The following is a 26,036-nucleotide window of genomic DNA, read 5'->3' as shown; positions in this document are numbered from 1 at the left end:
CACTGTAAATCCAAGTTCAGCCTGACACTCACCGTTGATGAAGAGGCTATCCCTGTCCAGGACATAGAAGCCCAGTTGGGTGACACCATGGGTCAGCTGACTCAGCTCCCAGTAAAGCTGCTGTATGTCCAGCCCAGGGCCCATAGGGTCAGTGTGGTAGGTGCAGGTGGTGTCCACGCCAGTGGCTGCTCCATTCTTCTCAGGCCTGGGGAGAGAGGCATTTGAGGACTCTAGAGAGGTCCTGAGACCTCTGCAGGTAGAGAGCAGAGGAGGGAGGAGCAGGGGAGGGCTGAGAAAGGGGTGATCATTACTGGCAAATGGCCAGGAAGTGGTCTCACCTGAGGGAGATCAGTCGGCAACCCAAGTAGAAGGGGCCCAGGCTGCTCTTCTGGAACAAGGGTCTGAGCTGGAGAGGAAGGAGGAAGAGGGTAAGCTGAGGAACAGAGGTTAGGGGTAGGATTTATCCCACTGGGAGCTGCTGGGACCAGGGTCTCACCAGGTGCTTCAGGACCCTCTCGGTGGAGTTGAATGCAGCTGAGCCATTGCCCATGTCTGGTGAATACTGGAGATTGGAGATGGTGAAGTTGAGTGTGAGGGTCTTCAGGTGGTACCCCACGGCTGCAGGAGGTGGGGAGGAGAGATGTCTGCAACTGAGGGCTGGTCTGAGACTAGATCAGACTGCACTCATTATTAACCAGTGTGGCCATCCAAGTCAGAAGCTATGTATCTTCTCCCCTCCAAGTAACACCAATTCCCTTTGCTGCATATTCATCACATATATCCTCTAACTCCTCCCCTATCCCAGTTAAGGTCTTATTTTCTCTTATCCTGATCAGCACCCTGGCAGACTCACTGGATGCCCTATCTAAAGGATATTCTCTATACTGAACACGAGAAGAATCTTTCTGAAATGACGATCTCACTACGGCTGCCCCTGCTCTAGTACCATCCACAGCTCCCTATGGCCTTCAGTATGAAGTTCAAATTTCTTGACTTGGCATTCAATGTCCTTCCCAATCTGGCTCTTGCTGACCTTTCAGTCTCACTTGTCCATCCACTCTGGGTTGAGCTTTATGTTTCATGCAAACCAAATTCCTCTCACTTCTCCCTATACTCTATGCTGTTTCTGGCCACCGAGGCTTTGTTCATGGACTCCCCTCTTTCAGTTATACTACTTATGCCCTATTTGCCTGAATCACTCTTACTCATCCTTAAAGACTCAGTTCAGGTGAAACTTTCTCCAGAAAGCCCTCCTCCTTCCCAATTATGCCAGGTGTCTCACCCCAAAACATCTGACATTATGATGGTCTATTTATTTCATAAAATTGGGGGCTCCACGAGGGCAGGTGTCTGATTGAACTGCCAGTCTAATCTTTGAGGAGGAAAAATGGACCCCAGATACCTGTTGTGGCTTCTGACAGAGGAGGCAGGAATATGGTGGCTGGCTTGGGAGCTGTGGAAGGAACAGTCCATCAGAGAGGAACAAAGCCCATCACCTAGTGGGAGAAGCTCCCCTGGGCTTCATCAGTAGTCCAAGCCAGGACAACCATTCACAGGTGGGCCATAAATGAGACTGAGGGAAAGAGTGACTGTGTGAGTGGAGGAGTGAACAAGACTGTGAGTGAAATTAACCCAAGAGAGTGGGGGTGGGGGTGAACAAGAGAAAGGTTAAACAAAGAAGATAGGTGGATGGGTAGGCAGGAAAATGGAAGGGATCAATGAATGGGCAGAAGGTGCAATGTACAACTGGAGGGTCAAAAGAGAAGGCAAGATAGATAAGAAAGAGGAAGAGAAGTTGGAGAGATGAAAGAAGGAAGGAAAGGAAGAACAAACAGGTTAATTGGGCAGGAGGATGGGTAGACATATGAATGGATAGATGGATGCATGGATGAATAAGTGAATGGGTAGATGGATGAAGTAATTGAAGGACAGAAGGAAGGAAGGACAATTGGGTGAGTGAGGAGAAGGGTGGGTGCAGAGATGGCTGGGTGGATAGACGGATGGATGAAAGGACGGAAAGAAGGAAACAGGTGAATGAATACGAGGATGGATGGATGGTTAGAAGGATAGAGAGAAGGACAAACAGGTGAATGGGGAGAAGGATGAATGGATGGAAGATGGATGGATGGTTGGATAAAAGGACAGGTGGAAGGAAGGACAAGGAGGTGAATGGGCAAGAGGATGAGTGGGTGGATGGGCAGATGGATGGATGGATAGAAGGACAGAAGGAAGGAGAGACAAGCAGATGAATAGGCAGGAGGATGGATGGAGAGATGGATGGATGGTTGGAAGGACAGAAAGAAGGACAAACAGGTGAATGGGGAGACGGATAGATGGATGGATGATGGATGGATGGATGGATGGGTGGATGGATGGATGGATAAAAGGACAGATGGAAGGAGAGACAAGCAGATGAATAGGCAGGAGGATGGATGGAGAGATGGATGGATGGTTGGAAGGACAGAAAGAAGGACAAACAGGTGAATGGGGAGACGGATAGATGGATGGATGATGGATGGATGGATGGATGGGTGGATGGATGGATGGATAAAAGGACAGAAGGAAGGAGAGACAAGCAGATGAATAGGCAGGAGGATGGATGGAGAGATGGATGGATGGTTGGAAGGACAGAAAGAAGGACAAACAGGTGAATGGGGAGACGGATAGATGGATGGATGATGGATGGATGGACGGATGGGTGGATGGATGGATGGATAAAAGGACAGATGGAAGGAAGGAAAATTGAGTGGGGAGGAGAATGGGTGGAGAGATGGCTGGCTGGATAGATGGATGGATGGAAAGACAGAAAGAAGGAAACAGGTGAATGAAGAGGAGGATGAATGGAAAGATGGATGGGTGGTTGGAAGGACAGAAAGAAGGACAAATAGGTGACTAGGGAGAAGGGTGGATGGATGGATGGTGGATGGAAGCAGAGATGGATAAAAGAACAGATAGAAGGAAGGACAAGCAAGTGAATGGGCAGGAAGATGGGTGGATGGGTGGACGGAAGGACAGAAGGAAGGAAGGGCTAGCAAGTGAATGGGCAGGATGGGTGGGTGGTGGATGAGTGGAAGGATGGATGGATGGATAGATAGATGTATAGAAGGACAGAAGAAAGGAGGGACAAGCAGGTGAATGGGCAGGACAATGGGTGATGGATGAATAGATGGATAAAAGGACAGATGGAAGAAGGATGAGGAGGTAAATGGTCAGGAAAATGGGGTGGATGGATGGATGGGTGAATGGATGGATGGATGGAAGGAAGGATGGTGTCTGAGAGATGACTGGAAGGATAGAAAAATGGATGGCTGGAAAGATAGATGAGTGGATCACTGGATGAGGCAATGGGCAAATTTAGCCAAATTCACTTGAGTAGCCAGCAGAGTTTGCAGCTTGACCATGAAGCCCCTGCTGGGGCACTTGGAGGAGATTTTGTTATCAAGAGGTATGGACTAACAAGGTCATCATCTGACCTCAACCTCTATCCCCGTAGGATGCTTCTTCAAGTCCCTGTAGGATGCTTGTTCAAACTTCTTCTTCCAACCCAGAGGGGCGTGGAAAATTCACAAAGCTAAGACTATGGCTGCAGGTCTAAAAACAGGCCAAGGACTCAGCATTCTTCCTCCCACTGAGACGTTGCCCCTCACCACCTCAGGGGACCAGCCCGAACTTGGGGCAAGCTTCCTTTATGAATGAGGAGAAAAGCTTGAACCAAGACCCATGGAGATTGAAATGGGCACTGGACTCAAAGACACGTACTTGTAGGAGGCTCATCTGGACCAGGTTCGTTGTAACCTAGAAACAAAGAGGTCACACATAAGAGGAGATGGTGGAACCGTCCCAGATACTCCATGCCTTTGTCCATATGGGGCCCCTGCCTGAATGCCTTTCCCTTTGTGTATCTAGAGATGATGGATACATTTATGTATCATCTAATATTTGACTTAAATGTGTTCACCACTAGAAAGAATTTCCTGATATTTCAATCAGCACTGACCCTTCCCTACTCACGTCTCTAGCATGCCTCCAGTGAGAGGCTGTCATTACCTTTGTGTTCACAAGTCTATCCTCCTGTCCATCCACGCCCCCCGCCTCCCCTTCCAGGCCTCCTCCAATCTATTCCTCCACCCAGTGAATGTTTATTAAGGGTTTACTATGTGCAAGCCTCCCTTTACATTTGGGGAATAAAGGGTAGAAAAAAACAGTCTCTGCCCCTCTGGAGATTACATTAGGACAGGATGCACATGTAACCTATCTCTGTCCCTGGGGCCAGGCCTAGTTAATAGTAGCTGCTGGGTAAAGCTAAATGAAGGAACAAAGTGAAGCATAGAAGCTGTGCAGTTTACAAGGGGGAACAGCTCCCAGGAACAGCCAAGTTGAAGGGACTGTGTGTCAACTCAGATCATCAAGACCCAACCTGCACCTGTGTGTTTATCACAGCACTATTCACGATAGCAAAGATGTGGAATTAACCTATGTGTCCATCAACAGATGAATCGATACAGAAAATGTGGTATATATGCACAATAGAACACTATTCAGCCATAAAGAGAAATAAAACCATGATGGTGAGGTTGCAGAGAAAAAGGAGTTCTTTTACACTGTTGGTGGGGGTGTAAATTAGTTCATCCACTGTGGAAAGCAGCAGGGCGATTCCTCAGAGAGCTAAAAACAGAACTACCATTCAACCCAGCAATCCCATCACTGGGTATATGCCCAAAGGAATATACATTTTTCTGTCATAAAGACACATGTTCATTGCAGTACTATCCACAATAGCAAAGACGTGGAATCTACTTAAATGCCCATCAATGATGGACTGGATAAAGCAAATGTGGTACATATACACCATGGAATACTATGCAGCTATAAAAAAGAATGAGATCCTTTCCTTTGCAGGAACATAGATGGAGCTGGAGATCATTATCCTTAGCAAACTAATGCAGGAACAGAAAATCACTTATAAGTGGGAGCTAAATGATGAGAACACATGGACACATAGAGGGGAACAATACATACTGGGGCCTACCTGAGGGTGGAGGGTGGGAGGAGGGAGAGGATCAGAAAAAATAACTAATGGGTACTAGGCTTAATACTTGGGTGATGAAATAATCTGTACAACAAACCCCTGTGACACGAGTTTAACTATATAGAAAACCTGCACCTGTATGCCTGAACTTAAAAGTTAGAAAAAAAGAATGAATCCATGTCTTTTGCAGCTACATGGATGAAACTGAAGTTACCTTAAGTGAAACAAGTCAGACACAGACAATATCACATGTTCTCACTCATAAGTGGGAGCTAAACAATGTGTGGACAAGAACTCAGAGAGGGGAATGACAGATAAAGGAGGCTTGGAAGGGTGAGGGGGTAGGAGAGGGGTGGGTGATGAGAAACGACTTAATGGATACAATGTATGTTATTGGAGTGGCGGATACTCTGAAAGCCCTGACTTCACTACTATGCAATCTATACATGTAACAAAATTGCACTTGTACCCCATAAATGTACACAGACAATGAGGATGATGATGATGATAGTAATTATAATAATAAAGAACATCAAGACCCAGACTAGCCAATAACTTAGCATGGGCATGAGCAAGTCCCTTCTCTGCTCTGTGCCTCAGTTTCCCTCTTTGCTAAAATAAGAGTAATGAAAGTCCAGGATGTCTCCCTACATCCCGGTTCCTACCTAAAGGTACCTCATATAAGTGATATGGGGTGCCCACCTCAAGGGGTCATGATGATGAGCACTGTGCTTGGGTTGGTGGTGGAGGTGATGAAAGGGGAGCTATTTTGTCAATTCTCCATGGTCATGCTTTGCCTCTCAGAACCCCATTTAGGGGATGCCTTCTTTTTTTTTTTTTTTTTTGAGACAGAGTCTCGCTCTGTCACCCAGGCTGGAGTGCTGTGGCCGAATCTCAGCTCACTGTAAGCTCCGCCTCCCGGGTTCACGCCATTCTCCTGCCTCAGCCTCCCGGGTAGCTGGGACTACAGGCGCCGCCACCTCGCCCGGCTAGTTTTATTTTTGTAGTTTTTAGTAGAGACGGGGTTTCACCGTGTTAGCCAGGATGGTCTCGATCTCCTGTCCTCGTGATCCGCCCGTCTCGGCCTCCCAAAGTGCTGGGATTACAGGCTTGAGCCACCGCGCCCGGCCGGGATGCCTTCTTAAATGTTGTCTTTTCCTGAGTTCTAGACCAATGCTGAGGCCCAGTGTGCCTGAAGCTTAGATCCCCTAGATCTTCCTTGTATAGGGGCCTCACGTAGGAAAGAAGCCCATCCTTCCTCAATGGTGAGAAGAAAACAGGGACGGGGGCCGGGCGCGGTGGCTCACGCCTGTAATCCCAGCACTTTGGGAGGCCGAGGCGGGCAGATCACAAGGTCAGGAGATCGAGACCACGGTGAAACCCCGTCTCTACTAAAAATACAAAAAATTAGCCGGGCGCGGTGGCGGGCGCCTGTAGTCCCAGCTACTCAGGAGGCTGAGGCAGGAGAATGGCGTGAACCCAGGAGGCGGAGCTTGCAGTGAGCCAAGATTGCGCCACTGCACTCCAGCCTGGGCGACAGAGTGAGATTCCATCTCAAAAAAAAAAAAAAAAAAAAAAAAAAAAAAAAAAAAAAAAACCGGGAAGGGGAAATGTGTTTGTTTTGTTTTGTTTTGTTTTGAGACAGAGTCTTGCTCTGTCACCAGGCTGGAGTGCAATGGCGCAATCTCGGCTCACTGCAACCTCCGCCTCCTGGGTTCAAGCGATTCTCCTGCCTCAGCCTCCCGAGTAGCTGGGACTACAGGCGTGTACCACCACACCCAGCTAATTTTTGTATTTTTGGTAGAGACAGGGTTTCACCATGTTGACCAGGGTAGTCTCAATCTCTTGGCCTTGTGATCTGCCTGCCTTGGCCTCCCAAAGTGTTGGGATTACAGGTGTGAGCCACTGCGCCCAGCGGTAAATGTGTTTTTTGTCCCCCAAGTGCCCCCACCAGGAAGACTCTTCTGTGAGTTAAACATGTAGAGTGGATCATAGCACTGAATGCTGACAAGTGGAGTTCATATCCTGGTTCCATCACCATCAAGGTAAATTGCTTAACCTGTCTAAGCCTCAGTTTCTTCATCGGTAAAATGGGATTAATCAAAGTCCAACCTTGCATGGTGGTTATGGGAGGGTCAGTGGTAACACCAAGACTTGAACCCCAAGTCTTTCCCTAGAGAACCGGCAAACAGACACCCTCCTGGGCTGCAGCGGGGGTTGGGGGTTAAGGCAGGGAGGTGGGGCTGAGAGCTGCTCACCGTTAAGGTAGAGGCTGTCTTTGTCCAGAGAGTAGGGGCCCAGCCGGGTGATGCCGTGGGTCTGCTGGCTCAGCTCATGGAACACCTGCTTGATAGGCAGACCTGGGCCACTGAGGGGCTGCAGGTAGGTGCAGAGGGTGTCCACCTGTGTCTTAGCGCCGTTCTTCACAGACCTGAGGAGGGAGAGGTGCACCTTTTGGGGATGAAGGCCACCTGGCACCTCTCCACTTGTGGTCACTGTCACTGCACAACTCACAGTCCATATTGTGGTCTCATTGACAATTTGCAGTTTCTCCACCTGGTCTTATCTATCATCTCAGGATCTCTGCACTTGCTGTTACTTTTGTCTGGAAGCTTCTCCCCATTTCTCCTTACTTGGATAACTTCCCGGTCATCCTCCAGGTCTCAGCTTAGAGGACTCCCTCCTCCTCCTCCTGTTCCTCCTCCTCCTCTTCCTCCTCCTTTTCCTCTTCTTCCTCCTCCTCTTCCTCCTCCTTCTCTTCTTCTTCCTCCTCCTCTTCCTCCTCCTCCTCTTCGTCCTCCTCCCCCTCCTCCTCCTCTTCCTCTTCCTCCTCTTCTTCCTCCTCCTATCTTCCTAGGCAATTCCTAGGCAAGGTCAGGAGCCTCCTCTGGGTCCCACAATCCTCGACTCTTCCCCTGTCACTGCCCTGATCACCCTCTATGTAATCATAAATTATTTGTTCCTGTTCCTACCAGAACATGGTCTCCACGAAGGAAGAAATGAACCAGTTTAGCTTACTCTTATTGTATCGAAGCCCCAGAACCTAGCACCCCTTGACAACTCCCTGCAAAAATCAAAGTCCTAATGAATGGAGAAACAAAATATAGCATTTACATATAAGCAGAATATTATTCAGCCCTGAAAAGGAAGGGAATTCTGACACATGCTACAACATGGATAAACTTTGAGGACATTATGCTTGATGAAATAAGCCAGTCATACAGTATAAACCAGGACATATACCATATATTCCTCCATTCATAGAAGGTCCTTAGAATCATCAGATTCACAGAGACAGAAAGTAGAATGGTGGGTGCCAGAGGCTTGAGGAGGGGGATGAGGAGTGAATACTTCATGGGGATGGAGTTTCAGTTTGGGAAGATGAGAAAGTTCTGGAGATGGATGATAGTGGTGATGGCTGCACAGTAATGTGAATGTGCTTGATGCCACTGAACAGGAAATATGGCTAAAACTGTAAATTTAATGTGATGTGTATGTTACCACAATTTAGAAAAAAAAAAAAAAAATCCAGGCTGGGCACAGGGGCTCACACCTATAATCCCAGCACTTCGGGAGGCTGAGGCGGGCGGATCACCTGAGGTCGGGAGTTTCAGACCAGCCTGACCAACATGGATAAGTCCCATTTCTACCAAAAATACAAAATTAGCCAGATGTGGTGGCGCAAGCCTGTAATCCCAGCTACTCGGGAGGCTGAAGGCAGGGGAATCGCTTGAACACAGGAGGCAGAGGTTGCGGTGAGCCGAGATCATGCCTGGGCAACAAGAGCAAAGCTCCATCTTAAAAAAAAAAAAAAAAAAAAAAAAAAAAATCCAAGTCCTCCAAGGCCCTTCAACCCTGCTGATGTCTTGGGTCTCATCCTCTCTCTCTTTCCTTCTTGCTTTCTCTCTGTTCCAGCCACACTGGCCTCTTTGCCGTTTGTAGAACGTGCCAAGTTCATTTGCACCTCAAGACCTTTTCTCATGCTGTTCTCTCTGCCTGGAACAGTTTTCATGGCCATTTCGGACACAGCCCAGGATTCATCCTGGGCAAAGTTGCTCTTCCCATTACTTGCTATTTATTTATGTTTCATATCACTTTACCCCATTTGAAGCCACTTTAGTTGGATATTTATGTTCCTGTTTAGCATCTGTTCTCCACTGGGTGAGGGCAGGGACAGCATCTGTCTTATAACTCTAGTACCCAGCACCTGCCTCAGAGGAGCAGTGCCATGGGCATCAGTTGAGTAAAAATAAAAATGGAGAAGTAAATAGTAAATACCAAGAGAGTGCAAACTGACCCAAAGAAGTCAAGTTGGCAAGGATGCAAGAAAAGGAAACTCTTATACACTGTTGGTGGGAATGTAAATTAGTGCAACCTTGAATGAAAAACAGTATGGAGATTTCTCAAAGAACAAAAAAAATTAGAACTACCATTTGACCCAGCAATCCCACTGTTGGGGATCTACCCAGTGGAAAAGTTTTGGAAACAAATGGTGGTGATGGTTGCATGACATTGTGAATATAATCAATGTCACTGAATTGTACATTTAAAAATTGTTAAAATGACAGATTTTATGTTACATGTGTTTTTGCCACAATATAAAAAATTAATGATGTGATTTTAAAAAATAGATGCAGAAAAGGACCTTCTGAGAATAGCTCAACCCATATATATCTAAAGGAAATGAGGCCAGATGTGGTGGTTCCTGCCTGTAAAATCCCAGCACTTCGGGAGGCCAAGGCAGGTGGATCACTTAAAGCCAGGAATTAGAGACTAGCCTGGACAACATGGCAAAACCCCTTCTCTACTAAAAATGCAAAAAAAATTTAGCTTGGTTGGGTATTGGGCACCTGTAATACTTGCTACCTGGGAGGCTGAGGCAGGAGAATCGCTTGAACCCGGGAAGCGGAGGTTGTGGTAAGTCGAGATAGCACCACCGCACTCCAGCCTGGGTAGCAAAAGCAAAACTCCTTGGGAGGTTGAGGTACAAGAATTGCTTGAACTCAGGAGGCAGAGTTTGCAGTGAGCTGAGATGGCACCACTGCACTCCAGCTCGGGTGACAGAGTCTCACTCTGTCTCAAAAAAAAAAAAAAGAAAAGAAAAAAGAAAAAGAAATGAAACCTGTATCTTAAAGAGATAGCTGCACTCCTATGTTCATTGTAGCACTATTCAAAATAGCCAAGATATGGAAATAAGCTAAATGACCTTCAGTGGATGAATGGATAAAGAAAATGTGGCATACACATATATAATCAAATATTACTTGGTCTTTAAAAAGAAGAAAATTCTGCCCCTTGGGATAACATAGATGGAGCTGGAGGACATTAGGCTAAGTGAAATAAGCCAGGCACAGAAAGACAAATACCGCACGATCGAACTTACAGGTGGAATCTAAAATTGTCAAACACATAGAAGCAGAGAGTAGGATGGTGGTTGCCAGGGGCTGGGAGGAGGAGCAAATGGGGTGATGTTGGTCAAAGGGTACAAACATGATAACTATGTAGAGGTAATAGATATATTAATTAGCTGAAATGTGGCCATCGTTTTGCAATGTATACCAAAATATCAAGTTGTACATTTTAAATGCAAATAATTTTTATATGTCAAAAAATCAAATTGTCAGGAATAAATAAAAAAGTTATTTATACCAGTCAGAATAACTATTACTAAAAAGACAAAAACCAACCAACCCACCAACCAGACAAACACCAAACAAGCAGATGCTGGCAAGAATTAAAAAAAAAGGGAACTCTTATACACTGTTGGTGGGAATGTGAATCAGTACAATCTCTGTGGAAAACAGTATGAGGATTTCTCAAAGAACAAAAACATAGAACTACCATTTGATCCAGCAATCCCACTATTGGGGATCTACCCAATGGAAAAGAAATCATTATATCAAAGAGACACCTGCACGTGTTTGTTTATTGCAGCACTATTCACAATAGCAAAGACATGGACCTAACCTAAGTGTCCATCAACAGAAGACTGGATAAAGAAAATGTGGTGTATATATATACCACGAAATACTATTCAGCCATAAAAAGAGTGAAATCATGTCTTTTGCAGCAACATGGATGGAATGGGAGTCCATTATCTTAAGTGAAACAACTCAGAAATAGAAAGTCAAATACCGCATGTTCTCACTTATAAGTGGGAGCCAAAGGACTCCTTGTCCATTAGCTCATGGTCAAATACCATACGTTTTCACTTATACGTGGGAGCATGGACATGGACATAAGAGTGTGGAATAATAGACACTGGATACTCAGAAAGGTGGGAGAGTGAGAGAAGGGTGGGGAACCTCACTTAATGGGTACAATGTACACTATTTGGGTGATGGGTACACTAAAAGCTACTGTCTGGAAGTCTACTGTCTGCAGACTTCACTATGCAATATACGCATGTAACAAAAACTGCACTTGCACTCCTTAAATCCATTTTAAAAAAAGAATGGGGCTGGACGTGGTGGCTCACACCTGTAATCCCAGTACTTTGGGAGGCCAAGGAGGGCGGATCACCTGAGGTCAGGAGTTCGAGATCAGCCTGACCAACATGGAGAAACCCCATCTCTACTAAAAATACAAATAAACAAAAAAAAAATAGCCAGGCATGGTGGTACATGCCTGTAATCCCAGCTACTCTGGAGGCTGAGGCAGGAGAATCACTTGAACCCAGGAGGCGGAGGTTGCAGCGAGCCAAGATTGTGCCATTGCACTCCAGGCTGGGCAGCGAGAGCAAAACTGCATCTCAAAAAAAAAAAAGAAAAAAGAAAAAAGAAAAGAAAGAAAGAAAGATAAAAAGACAAAAAAAAAATATAGCCCACCCCAACCCAAGAGGGCCCTCCCGGTCAGAACCCTAAGTTCTTGGTGGTAGGCTGTGGGTGGGGGAGTTTCTCACCTTAGTGCAACGACCCTGCAACCTGTGTACTGTGCACCCAGGCTGCTCCTCTGGAACAAAGGGCTGAGCTGCAGAGGGAGAAGGGAGCCGGGGTTGGTCAGGGGCAGGCAGTTAACAGGCGTAGGATGGGCAAGGCAGGGCTGCAGGGGGAGGCAGGCCTCTCACCAGGTGCTGCATGACGTTGTCTGTGATGTTGAACTTGAGGGAGCCGGGTTGACCCATGTCCGCCATGTAGCGCAGGTTGTTGATGGTGAAGTTCAGTGTGAATGGCTCCTCGCTGACCACCCCGGCTAGGGCAGGGGGAAGAGAGAGAGAGAGAGAGAGACAGAGAGAGACAGAGAGAGAGAGATGAATCTCTTGGGGAGGATGATGGGTGGGTAGGGGGTGGTGTGGGACAGGGTAGGGGCAGTGTGTTCCAAAGACCCTGTGTCCACCTCTCAATAAGCCCAAGGCTGACTTTTAATGGAGACATCTCCAGCAGCCAGTAAGGGTATGCTTAATAAGTTGGGATGTCCAGATGGGGTCCTACCCAAATGCAGGAAGGGAGGATTCTGTAAAAAGTACCAGTGATTCTGATCTTTCCCAGGGGAAAGGCTCCATATTACCACACTGATGCAGAAGTCATGCATGACTCCAGACATTTTTAATAAATGTATTCTCTCTCTCTCTCTTCCTGTCTCCCCCTTGATTCTTTCTCCCATTTCTCTCTCTCTCCTGCACTCACAACCAGGTATGCTAACCTTCTCTGCATTGGTTAACATGGCCAACAATCTTTGCAGCCATAACCAACCTCTCTGCACCTCAGTTTACTCATCTGTAAAATGAGATGACAGTGGTTCACAATGATGATTCCTGCCTCAACAGTTGTTATAAAGCTTAAACAAGTTAATCATTGTAAAGCGTGTAAGCACTGCTGGGCACACAGGTCAATATGGTGTACATGTTTATTATATAAAATATATCACAAATGCTTTCTAATCACTCCCTCTGTGTGGAACTTTATGGAAGTATGAGCTAAGGATTCTTTTTTCTCTTTTTTTCTTTTTCTTTTTTTTTTTTTTGAGACGGAGTCTCACTCTGTTGCCCAGGCTGGAGAGCAGTGGTGCAATCTCGGCTCACTGCAAGCTCCACCTCCCAGGTTTTACGCCATTCTCCTGCCTCAGCCTCCTGAGTAGCTGGGACCACAGGTGTGCACCACCACACCCGGCTAGTTGTTTTTTTTTTTTTTTTTTAAGTAGAGATAGGGTTTCACCGTGTTAGCCAGGATGGTCTTGATCTCATGACCTTGTGATCCACCTGCCTCAGCCTCCCAAAGTGCTGGGATTACAGGCATGAGTCACTATGCCCGGGCAAGCTAAGATTTAAGACAAACCGCTAGAAGAAAAGTTTACCTCTTCTTCTCTCCCTGCCTTCCTTCTTTTCATCACTCTTGAACTTCCTTCTGTTCATTCTTCCTTCTCTCCTTCTTTCTCTCTTGAACTTCCTTCTGTTCATTCTTCCTTCTCTCCTTCTCTGTTTCCATCCTTTCTTCTTCCCTTCCATCTTTCATTCTATTAATGCATTCTTTCTTGCTTGCTGACTTCCTTCCTTTCATTGTACCTTCTATCATTTATTTATCCTTCCTCTTCCTTCTCTCACTTATTTCCTTCTTTTCACCCATCCATTCATCCATTTATTCATCCATCCATCCATCCATTCATTTATCCATCCATCTATCTATCCATCCATCCACCTACCCACTCATCTGTCCATCCATCCATCCATCCATCCATCCATCCATCCATCCACCCACCTACCCATTAATCCATCCATCCACCCACCCATCCGTTCATCCATCTGTCCATCCATCCATCCACCCATTCATCCACCCACCCATCCACCCATCCATCCATCATCTATCTTTCCTTCCTTACACCTCTCTTTTCTTCCTTCCATCCACTTATCCACCTTTCCTCCTCCTTTTCTTCTTTCATCCATTTTTTTATTTCTTTAATCCACTCATCCATCCTCTCTCCCTTCCTCCTTCCATTCATCACTTCTTCCTTCCATCTATCCACCTTGCCTTCCTTCCATATATATGGAATTGGTCCTACACTGCTCCAGGAACATTTGAAGGGGAGCAGGGGAGTGGGGTAAAGAAATATTCTGGCCCTTCAGTAGCCCTGCCCACCATTGTCCCACCGATGCCTCCTATTGGCTGAACCTAACAGGCAGCTAGTTAGCATGGGAACCTGGGAAATGAAGTTTTCATGAGTCAGACATCTATCCCACAGAGCACAGGAAGGTTGGAGAATGGATCCGAGGAGAAAAACAAAACAAAACAAAACAAAACAAAACAAAACAAAACAAAACCCCACAAGTGGTATAACAGAGAAAACCCATAAGAAGTTACATTCCTATAAAAGAGAAGCAGACAACAGAATATAAACCAATAAGTTCAAAAAAGTGAGAGAAGTATTGTGAAGGATTAACAGAAAAACAAACAAACAAACAAAACAACAACAACAAAAACAACCCAGGATCTCATTTGGAAGTATGAGTGAGACAAATTAGTGTAAGAAATTGACTTTTCCTTCACAGTCCACAGATTGAACAGATAACCCACAGAGTGGGAGAAAATCTTCACAATCTACATATCCAACAAAGGACTAATATCTAGAATCTACAACGAACTCAAACAAAAGAGCAAGAAAAAAACAAACAATCGCATCAAAAAGTGGGCTAAGGACATGAATAGACAATTCTCAAAAGAAGATACACAAATGGCCAATGAACATATGAAAAAATGCTCAACATCACTAATGACCAGGGAAATGAAAATCAAAACCATAATGTGATACCACCTTACTCCTGCAAGAATTGCCATAATCAAAAAATAAAAAAATAATAGATGTGGCTCTGGGGGCCAAGACAGTCGGCTAGAAGCAGCAGCGCTCGGAGGCTCCCATTGAAAAAAACCACAGTAAGTGTGTGAATCCTTCCCTGGCAACCAAGATATCCAGGTTCCCTCATCAAAACTGACTAGAAGGCTGGCAGTGACCCACGGAGAGAAGGAAGAGCAGTGTGGTGTGGTGGCCCACCTGAGAGACACAAGGGGAAGGGAAACCCCTTCCCCCCAGCCAAGGGAGGTGGTGAGTGAGCAGGCTATCCAATCTGGGGAAACTGTGCTTTTTCCACGGAACTGTGCAACCCACAGATTGGAAGATCCCATTCGCGAACCCATGCCACTGGGACCTAGTGTCCCAATCCCAGAACGCGCAGATTTTTACAGCTGGAATCTGCCTAAGCCTACGGAACTCACCGGGGGAGGGGCGACTAGCACTGGCTGCAGCTGCCTGCTGTCTAAGTCTTTTGAATTCCTTGGGGGAGGGGCAACAGCCAGCATTGGGACTCACAACTGCCTAAAACGCTAAGCTCCCTGGGTGGGGGAAGGGCGGCACCCCTTTCTGTAGCTCCAGGCTGTGCTTTTTCCTTGCTGGAGCCAGTAAGGCTGAATGGCTTCCTCCCAAGGTTTGTCCCCACAGTCCAACACACCGACTGTGGCAGTCTGCAGCCAAAGTGACTCTTCAGGGCTTACCCTGACCCAACCTTCCTCAGTGGGCAGGGCTTTCCTGCAGGATCTCCAATAACTCCAGCCAGAGGCTCAGGGACAGAATTCAGACTCCCTGGGCTTGAGCCACTAGTGGGAGGGGTGACTGCAGTCTCTGCGGATCAGCAGAGTTAGCTTCTCCTCCTGGTAGTTGTGAGGAATCCAGGCAGCCCAGATTTGTGGGTTTCCCCCCAGTGAAGCACCTCCTCTCCACCAGGGACAAAGTGCTTCATTAAATGGGTCCTGTTCCCCATGCCAGTCAACTGGGTGAGACCCTCCAACAATAGTTGTCAGACACCCTATACAGGAGCGATCCTCCTGGCATCAGGTTGGTGCCCCTCAAGGTCAGAGGTCCCAGAAGAAGCAGGCACCTATCTTTGCTGCTCTCCAGCCTCCCCGTGTGACATCTCCGGGCATGGGAGCGAATCAGATGAATAGGGCCTGAAGTGAACCCCTAGCAAACTGCAGCAGCCCTACAGAAGAGGGACCTGACTATTGACAGAAAAACAAGCAGAAAGTGACGACAACAGCATCAGCAACAACTACAACAACAAAAAGCCCTCCACAAAAACCCCTCCAAGGATCAGCAGCCTCAAAGCCTGAAACTAAAACTCACAAAGATAAGAAAGAATCAACAAAACTATACTGAAAACCCAAAAGACCAGAGTGCCTCTTCTCCAAATGACCGCAACATCTCTCCATTAAGGGTGCAGAACTGGATGGAGGATCAGATGGATGAATTGACAGAAATAGGCTTCAGAAGATGGGCAATAAAAAAGTACAATGAGCTAAGGAAGCATGTCCTAACACAATGCAAAGAAGCCAAGAACCCTGATGAAAGGTTAAAGGAATTGCTAACTAGAATAAACAGTTTAGAGAGGAACATAAACAACCCGATGGAGCTGAAAAACACAGCACAAAAGCTTCGTGAAGCATACACAAGTATCAACAGCCAGATTGATCAAGTGGAAGAAAGGATATCAGCAATGACCAAGCTGAGCCTGAGTTGAGCCTTCTAGGGAAACCAAAGAGCCAGCTACACATCATCAAGGAACCTAACTCTCTTGAATTCTGCCCCATAATCCTGAGTCAGCTCCAACTGAATTGAGAGCGACTGATTTTTTTTTTTTTTTGGTGACCATTCTGAAGCTGTTTTGAACTGAGAGAAAATGAATGCTGTTATCAATTGGTGATGTCTGCCATGAATGCTGCAATCAATTAATGATGTCTGTCATGGATAAGGGAGTACAGCAGATGCCATATAATTTTCCAGTGTAAACTCTGGCAGACGCTAAAGTTGAACCAAGGCAGAAGAGGAAAGTTTCCATACATTATAAGAAAGCATACTTCATTCTTTCCTTCCCTGGGAAATCCATGTTTTCCTGTAGATCTAAATCTGTCAATCTACCATGTACAGGGTCCTGAAGTAGATATTAGGGAAGCACAAGGGAGTAAGACACAGTTGCTCCAATCAGCAGGTTTATGCACTATTGGGGTGACTGGATATAAACACAATCTTCAAAGCAGAGAAAATGTGTTTGCAATTGACTTAAAAAAATATGCAACAGGACTTAGAGTGAGTGATAAAATAAAAGGTTCCCATAATTCTTTTGCCTATAATAATTCAAGTTTGTTTTTTTTTTTCTTTTTAGAAATCATATTAAATGGTACTAGTTAAACACTGAGCATAGCACTTTGGTGCATATTCAGGACCCAATAAGTTCATATATTATCTATTACCTTTGTTATCACCACCACCATCATAATCATCACCATCCCTGTCATCATCACCATCATTATTGTCATAATCACCACCATCATTACCACCATCACCATCATCATTATCACCATCATCACCACCACCATCACCATTGTCATCATGATCATCATAATCACCATCACCATCGTCATCATCATTGCCACCATCAGTATCATCATAAAAATAGCTCTCTGAGAGGAGAGATTATTAATTGTTTCATGATCCATGCCATGTCCCCAGGATTTGGCAAAGCCCCAGGGCTTGGCACAGTGCTCAATAAAGTTTGTTGGTTGGCTCATCATCACTAGATTTATGAAGAATTTCCATCTTTATTTGACTGAATAATGGAAGAGATGTTTACACTCATCAGCCATGCTCTAACAGAGGTGCCATTGGCATGTACTTATTCAAGGGACCAGTAGAAGGGATGGAGTCCCAGAATTTCCCAGGTCCACTGTAGTAGTCCCAAGAGCTACAGAGAAGCCCTCTTCAGAGGAAGCATCCAACCCTCTCATGGCAGAAAGTTCAGCAAATACAACTATTTACAGGCCTTGCTGCATGTGGGGCCTGAGTTGGGTCTCTCTCTGGAGTTGGCCAGAAGGGAAAGGGAATAACTTGTGCCCTCCCAGCCCCTTTCCTTATGAAGAGGACATAGGGGCATAGGAAGAGGGGACAGCACCTGCCCTGCTTGGCGTATAATTGGGGCCACTGGAACATCAGTTGAATACTCACTGCTGGTGGTGGGCACAGAGCTCCGATGGGTGAAACCTGCATAGAGAAGGAGGGAGGAGACTGGGTAAGGGTTAAGGGAGAGGTGGGGAATCAAATAGGGGTCACAGATACCCGAATGGAATGGAAGAAGTTTTAAGGAACAGGGGCCTTTGAAGATTCTCTATCAGTACTCTCAGATCAGGGAAGAAGGTACTTGGGATGAACTCAGTCCAAGATGAAGAAACTATGAAGTTAAGACATCAGTCATCACACACAAACAACATAGCCAAGACTTCAATGGCCAGTCAGGGAGTGTGACTTCAAGTCAGAGAGTAAGAGGCTGCCCAGCAAAAAGGAAGACTCCCCAACCACATCACAGCTGCTCACCATTGACATAGAGACTGTCCCTGTCCAGGGTGTAGGGGCCCAGCTCAGTGATGCTGTGGGTCAGCTGGCTCAGCTCCAAATACAGCTGCTCTCTGTCCAGTCCAGGGCCTGTGGGGTCAGGGCGGTGGGTGCAGATGGCATCCACTCTGGTGGCTTCCCCATCCTTCTCTGGCCTAGGGAGGGCAGATAAGGGGAATGACATTAAATAGATTGCCTACAGGGAGGCATTCTGAGATTCCTGAGGGCAGGACAGGAAGGGGACAGAGGAAATGAGAATCCTCGTGGATAGATGAGAAGCCATACTAAGATTTTCTGAATGCACTGACTTCCAGGCAGCCTGGGAATGTGAGTAGGGTCAGGAATACAAGAATTTTATAAAATTGCATTCTCATGGCATGGGGACAGGACAGCCCAGACTTGAGAAACATTAAGAGCTGGAATTGGGGATAAAAGCAAGTGGATGAGGGATGTTTATCCTGAGAGAAACCTAGGAAGATAATTTAACACCTGAAGGAGAGGGAGGTGGGGAGAAGTAAGAAATTCAGAGGGATCACCAAGGTAGAAGCCTGATATGGCTGATGGGCCCTGCAAGTTCTCTCGGTTGATGGGGAAGGTGGTAGGATCAGGAGATATGTTGGTCCTGGAGCCACCAATGCCTGAATTCCACTTGTGCTGAGGACTTCCACAGAGAGGGAAGGAAGAAAGCTGACCAAACTCCTTGGGCCTGGGAACACTTGGGGCAGCCAGACTGGTTATTCTCAGTTCTCACCTGAGCAAGGTCAGCCTGCAGCCAGAGTACAGAGGGCCAACACTGGTGTTCTTGAACAAGGGCCTTAGCTGTGGTGGAGGAAGAGGGAGGTGAGTAGGACAGCTGAGGACGTAGGAGCGAGGAAGATGTAAGGTGGGAGGGGCTGTAATCAGGGGGCGAGAATTGCATCTCTCAGGTGAGGGGAGGTGGGTGAGATCTTCTTCCATGCCTTGGAATGGGTGACGTAGATGGAACGAGACAAGGTGGGCAGGGCAGAGTGAGGTGGGCAGGGCTCTCACCAGACCCTGAAGAACCCTCTCTGTAGTGTTGAACTTCCTGGAGCCAGGCCACATGTTCTCCTCATACTGCAGGTTAGTGATGGTGAAGTTGAGGGTGAATAGTATCAGGAGATGGCTGGCAGCTGTAGTGCAGGTGGGAAATAAACACTATGTTCAAAAGTAGAGAACATTTAAGAGTTTGTAATAAACTTATCTCTAAACATATGCAACCAGATTTAAAGAGAGTGATAAAACAGGTTTTCATGCCTCTCTTGACTATAATGATCAAAGTTTTCCATAGAGCATGCTAAATAGTAATAGTTAGATGCTGAGCACAATCTTTCGTGCATATTCAGGGTTCCATAATACTAGATGCTAACTGTTACCTTTGTTATCACCACCATCATCATCATCACCAACACTGCGGCCATCACTTACATTATTGTCATCACCACCACCATCAGGACCAAAACCAAGATCATCATAATCCCTATCATCCCCATCACCATCATCATCATCATCCACATCATCACCTGCACATCAGGAACACGGTCACCAGCACCATCACTGTTTCATCCTTACCATCATAACGATCACCACCACCATCATCATCATCACGATCACCACCACCACCGCCACACAGCCATCATGATCCACATCACCACCACTAGTACCATGATCACCAACACCCTCATTACATCATCCTTAACCATCATAACCACCACCACTATCATCATCATCCTCATTGTCAATATCACCATCACATTGTCAATCACCACCACAACCACCACCATCACCACCACCACTGTCATTCTTCCCATAATCACCACCAACACTATCATCATCATCCTCATTGTCAATATCACCATCACATTGTCAATCACCACCACAACCACCACCATCACCACCACCACTGTCATCCTTCCCATAATCACCACCAACACTATCATCATCATCATCATCACATCATCATTACTGTGAAACCACTACCATCATCAATATCATCATCATCTTCTTCATAATCACCATTATCATCACATCATGGTCATCAGCATCGCCATCATTATTGTAATCATCTCCAGCAACATCATCATCACCACTATCCTCAAAATAAAATAATCACCACATCATCCTCAAAATAAAATAAAATAAGCCCTCTGAGGGCAGAGATTTTTACCTCTTTTGTGTTCCCTGCCTTATCTCTAGGGCCTGGCAGAGAGTGGGTGCTCAAAGAAGTTTGTTGGGTGACTCATCATCAGTAAATCTGCTATGATTTTTAATCTTTATTTAAGTAAAAAGAACAGAGATGTTGACACTCATCATGCATACTCTAATAGAGGTGTCATTGACTGGCACTTACCTGAAGGGCCAAGTATTGAGGTTGGAGTCCTAGATGCTCCCAGATACACTGTGGGGATCCCAGGAGCTGAGGAGAAGCCCGCATTAGTTAAAGCAGCAAGCTCTTTCATGGCAGAAATGCCAGCAGATAGGAGTATTTCTGCATACGGGGCTTGAGATTAGTGTCTCTCTGGAGCTGGGCCAGAGGGAAAGGGAATCATTTATACCCTCTCAGATCCTTCCCTCATGAAGAAGGTATAGGGGCATAGGAGAAGCAGGTCAGCTCCTGTCCTGCTTGGAGTAGGATTTGGGCCACTGGAATGTTAGTAGAATACTCACTGCTGGTGGTGGGCACAGAGCTCCGATGGGTGAAACCTGCATAGAGAGGGAGGAAGGAGAGTGGGTAAGGGTTAAGGGAAATGTAGGGGACCAAAAGGGGTCAGTGCTACCATGGTGCAATTGAAGGAGTTTCAGGGAACAGGGGCTTTGAGGATTCTCTATAAGCACCCTCAGATCAGGGAAGAAGGTCCTGAGGATGAAGGTCTCCAGTACAAGATGAGGAAGAAACCATGAAGTTCAGATTAGTCATCAAATACAGACAACATGGCCAAGACTTTAATGGTCAGGCAGGGAGTGTGACCTCAAGACAGAGAGTAGAGGTCTTCTCAACAAGGAAGAAGAAACTCCAACCACATCACAGTTGCTCACCATTGACAAAGAGTCTGTCATTGTCCAGGGTATAGGGGCCCAGCTCAGTGATGCTGTGGGTCAGCTGGCTCAGCTCCCAATACAACTGCTCTCTGTCCAGCCTAGGGCGTTTGGGGTCAGGGTGGTGGGTGCAGATGGCATCCACTCCAGTGGCTGCCCCATCCTTCTCAGGCCTGGAGAGGGCAGGTGAGGGGAATAATAATAAAGTTTTATCTAGGGAGGAGTCCCAAGATTGCTGAGTGAAGGACAGGAAGGGGCCACAGGAAATGAGAAGCCTGGTACACAGATGAGAAGCCACACTTAGATTCTCTGAGTGCACTGACTACTGTCCAGCTTGGGACAGTGAGCATACTTGTGGATACAAGAATTTTTCTAACATTGCAGTGTGGCTCTTGCATTCTCATGGCATGGGGACAGGACAGCTTAGACTTGAGACAGGTGAAGAGCTGGAATTGGGAATTAAACAAGTGAATGAGGCATGTTTGTCTTGAGAGAAATCCTGGTTAGAGAATTTAACACCTAAAGGCAAAGGAGGTGGGAAGAAAAGAGGGAATTCAGAGGGATGGCCAGGGTGAAAGTCCAATCTTTCTGATGGACCCTGTGGAAATTTTCAGTTGATTTGGGTGGGATGGCAAGGGGCAGTAGTAATATTGGGAGACAGATTAGTCTTGGAGCCACTGTTCCTTGAGTTCCATCTTTGATGAGAATAACCACAGAGAGGGCAGGAAAAAGAAGTCCAAACTCATGGAGACTGGAAACAATTGAGGCAACAAAGGTTGGCAATTCTAAAGTCTCACCTGAGCAAGGTCAGTCTGCAGCCAGAGTACAGAGGGCCAACGCTGGTGCTCTTGAACAGGGGCCTGAGCTGTGGGGGAGCGAGAGGGAAGTGAGTAGGATGGCTGAGGGGGTAGGGGCAGGGGACTATCATTGGGGCTGGCACCAGTAGGTGGGCCTGGCATCAGTGGATGGGGGCTCATGTCTCTGGGTGTGAGGGGAGGTGGGTGAGATCTTCTTCTGTGCCATGCCATGAGTGAGGTAGGTGGGACTAGACAAGGTGAACTGGGCAGAGTGAGATGCTTGGGGCTCTTACCAGGCCCTGAAGGACCCTCTCCGTGGTGTTGAACTTCCTGGAGCCAGGGTGCTGCATGTTCTCCTCATACCGCAGGTTGGTGATGGTGAAGTTGAGAGTGAACGGCACCAGGAGAGGGCTGGCAGCTGCCGTGGAGGTGGGAAAGAAATGACATGTTCAAGAGTGGAGAACTCTATACATTTCCAAAAGGCCTGCTTCTAAACATATGCAACGGGATTTAAAGAGAGAATAAAATAAAAAGTTTCCATGCGTCCCTTGACTATAACGATAGAAGTTTCTAACCAAGCCTACTAAATAATAGTAGCAGCTAGCATACCTCTTGGTGCATATTCAGAGTTCTATAATACTAAATACTATCTATTACCTTTATTATCTCCATTGTCATCATCAATGTCACCAACACTGTGACCCTCACTATTATTATTGTCATCACCACCAGCATCAGCACCACTCACATCGGCACCAAAATCATGACCAAAACCATGGTGGGGATGATTCTAGCATCCCCACTACCATCATCATCATCATCACCACCACCACAATCATCATCATTTGCATCACCAGCACCATGATTACCAACACCATTATCATATCATCATTACTCTCATCACCACCACCACCACCATCACAACCATTATCATTATAATCATCACTATCTTCATTGTAACCATCACAATCACTATTGTCAATCACTACCACAACCACCATCATCCTTACCATCATCATTCTTCCCATAATCACCCCCACAACTATCCTCATCATCATCACATGATTACCATCATAACCACCACCACCATCATCATTATTCATTGTCAACATCATCATTACTATTGTCAATCACTACCAAAACCACCACCATCACCAACACCACTATCATCCTTCCCATAATCACCACCACCATTGTCATCATCATAGCATCACCATTATAACCCCTGCCACCAACATCATCATCATCATCACCACCACCATCTTCATAATTATCATCCTTATTGCCATCATCACTAGCATCACCATTTTTATTGTCATCATCTCCAGTAACCTCACCACCAACAACCTCCATCACCCTCACAATAAAATAGGCTTCCTTGCAGCAGAGATTTTTAACTCTTTTGTGTCCCCTTCCTTATCCCTAGAGTCCTACAGAAACTAGGCACTTAATTAAGTTTGTTAGATGACTCCTCATCCATAGATTCACTAGGATTTTTTATCTTTATTTAAACAAAAATGGCAGAGATGTTGACAGTCATCAGGCATGCTCTAACAGAGCAATTGATTTGTATTTATCTGAGGGACCAGGTTTAGAAGTTGGAGTCCCAGATGTTCCCAGGTCCACTGTGAAGGTCCCAGGAGCTGAGGAGAAGGCCTCTTTAGTGAAAGTGTCAAACCCTGTCATGGCAGAAATGCCAGCAGGTAGGAGTGTTTATGGACCTTGCTACATGTGAGGCTTGAGCTGGGTCTCTCTCTGAAGAGACTTGGGCCAGAAGGGAAAGGGAAAAACTTGTGCTGTCCCAGCTCCTTTGCTCATAGAGGACATAGGGGGATGTGAAGAGGGTTCAGTTCTTGCTCTGCATGGTATAGGATCAGGAGCACTGGAACATCAGTGGAATACTCACTGCTGGTGGTGGGCACAGAGCTCCGTTGTGTGAAACCTGCATAAAGATGGAGGGAGGAGGGTAGGTAAGGGTTAAAGGAGTGGTGGGGCACTATATAGGGGTGAGAGTACCCTGTTGCAATGGAAGGAATTTCCCAGAACATGAGCCATTGAAGATTCTCTATCAGCACCCTCAGATCCAGAAAGCAGATCCCCAGGAAGAACTCAGTCCAAGATGAAATAGAAACCATGAAGTTCCAACCTCAGCTGTCACATACAGACAACATGGCCGAGCATTCAATAGCCAGTTAGGGAGTGTGACCTCAAGGCAGACAGTAGAGGCTTCCCAGCAAGGAGGAAGAGACTCCAACCACATCACAGCTACTCACCATTGACATAGAGACTGTCCCTGTCTAGGGTGTAGGTGCCCAGCTCAGTGATGCCATGGGTTAGCTGGCTCAGTTCCCAGTATAGCTGCTCTCTGTCCAGTCCAGGGCTTTTGGGGTCAGGGTGGTAAGTGCAGATGGCATCCACTTTGGTGGCTGCCCCATCCTTCTTGGGCCTGGGGAGGGCAAGATTGGGGAAAGACAATACATAGATTGCCTAGGGAGCGGTCCTGAGATCCCATGGGGCAGGACAGGATGGGGCCAGAGGAAATGAGAAGCCTGGTAGAGAAGTGAGAAGCCACACTTCCATGCTCTGAGTACAATGACTCTCAGCAACTATGAGCAGAATCACGGATGCAAGGATTTTTATAAAATTGCAAAGTGGAAACTTTTTTATACAATTGCAAAGAGGAGAACTCATACTTGAGACAGGTGAAGAGCTGGGACTGGGGATGAAAGCAAGTGGACGAGGCATGTTTTTCTTGGGAGAAATCCTGGGAACAGCATTTAACAGACTTTAACCACTTGTGGAAAGGCAGGTAGGGGAAAGGAGGGAATTCAGAGGGATGACCAAGGTAGAAGCCCAGTCGTGCTGATGGGCTCTGCATCTCTCAGTTGAGGTGGGAGGTGCTAGGATCAGGAAGCACATTGGTCTTGGAGCCACTGCCTGCTGGATTCCACTTGTGCTGTGGACATCTCCAGGGAGTGCAGAAAGGAAGCAGGTCAGACTTCTCAGATCAGTCAGACTGGCTGTTCTCAGTTCTTACCTGAGTAAGGTCAGTCTGCAGCCAGAGTACAGAGGGCCAACACTGGTGTTCTTGAACAAAGGCCTGAGCTGTGGAGGAGGGAGAAAGAGGTGAGTGGGAGGGCTGAAGTCATAGGGGTGTGGTAGAAGGGAGGTGGGCAGCGCTGGCAACAGTTGGTGGGGCTGGCATCAGTGGTTGGGGCATGCATATCTGGGGGCAAGATGAGGTAGGTGAGATCTTCCGTGCTCTGCAACAGGTGAGGTGGGCAGGACTAAACATGGTGAGTGGGGTAGAATGAGGTGTGTGGGGCTCTTACCAGACCCTGAAGGACTCTTTCTGTGGTGTTAAACTTTCCAGAGCCAGGGTGATGCATGTTCTCATACCACAGGTTAGTGATGGTGAAGTTAATTGTGAATAGCACCAGGAAAGGGCTGGCAGCTATAGTGAAGATGGGAAATAAATAGTGTTCAAAATAGAGTAACATTTAAGAATTTGTGATAGAGGCTGGGATCACGTCTGTAATCCCAGCACTTTGGGAGGCCAAGGCGGGTGGATCATGAGGTCAGGAGATTGAGACCATCCCGGTTAACACGGTGAAATCCTGTCTCTACTAAAAACACAAAAAAATTAGCCGGGCGTGGTGGCAGGCGCCTGTAGTCCCAGCTATTCAGGAGGCTGAGGCAGGAGAATGGCGTGAACCCAGGAGGCGGAGCTTGCAGTGAGCCCAGATCGCGCCACTGAACCAGATCTAGCCTGGGTGATAGAGGGAGACTCG

At 46.6% G+C, this 26,036-nt stretch overlaps 1 protein-coding gene across 1 annotated transcript in view; it reads right to left on the bottom strand.

The window, feature by feature from the left end:
• MUC16 (mucin 16, cell surface associated) overlaps positions 1-26,036 on the bottom strand; it is a 222,716-nt gene that overhangs the window by 17,213 nt on the left and 179,467 nt on the right. Inside the window, exons 62-83 of the mRNA XM_030936547.1 lie at positions 25,578-25,699; positions 25,283-25,350; positions 24,519-24,691; positions 24,152-24,187; positions 23,826-23,888; positions 22,539-22,666; positions 22,246-22,313; positions 21,449-21,621; positions 21,080-21,115; positions 20,763-20,828; positions 19,424-19,545; positions 19,146-19,213; positions 18,377-18,549; positions 18,011-18,046; positions 12,096-12,220; positions 11,931-11,998; positions 7,288-7,460; positions 3,760-3,795; positions 1,403-1,453; positions 497-618; positions 339-406; positions 33-205 (exon numbers count right to left, since the gene is read on the bottom strand). Of these exons, the coding sequence (XP_030792407.1) occupies positions 33-205; positions 339-406; positions 497-618; positions 1,403-1,453; positions 3,760-3,795; positions 7,288-7,460; positions 11,931-11,998; positions 12,096-12,220; positions 18,011-18,046; positions 18,377-18,549; positions 19,146-19,213; positions 19,424-19,545; positions 20,763-20,828; positions 21,080-21,115; positions 21,449-21,621; positions 22,246-22,313; positions 22,539-22,666; positions 23,826-23,888; positions 24,152-24,187; positions 24,519-24,691; positions 25,283-25,350; positions 25,578-25,699 (2,148 nt within the window). The remainder of the gene's footprint in view (positions 1-32; positions 206-338; positions 407-496; positions 619-1,402; positions 1,454-3,759; positions 3,796-7,287; positions 7,461-11,930; positions 11,999-12,095; positions 12,221-18,010; positions 18,047-18,376; positions 18,550-19,145; positions 19,214-19,423; positions 19,546-20,762; positions 20,829-21,079; positions 21,116-21,448; positions 21,622-22,245; positions 22,314-22,538; positions 22,667-23,825; positions 23,889-24,151; positions 24,188-24,518; positions 24,692-25,282; positions 25,351-25,577; positions 25,700-26,036) is intronic.

This window comes from Rhinopithecus roxellana, chromosome 8, assembly GCF_007565055.1.
Source record: "Rhinopithecus roxellana isolate Shanxi Qingling chromosome 8, ASM756505v1, whole genome shotgun sequence".
NCBI classification, from domain to species: domain Eukaryota; kingdom Metazoa; phylum Chordata; class Mammalia; order Primates; family Cercopithecidae; genus Rhinopithecus; species Rhinopithecus roxellana.
Note: the sequence above shows the minus strand (reverse complement) of the source record. Positions and strands in the feature narration are given on the sequence as shown.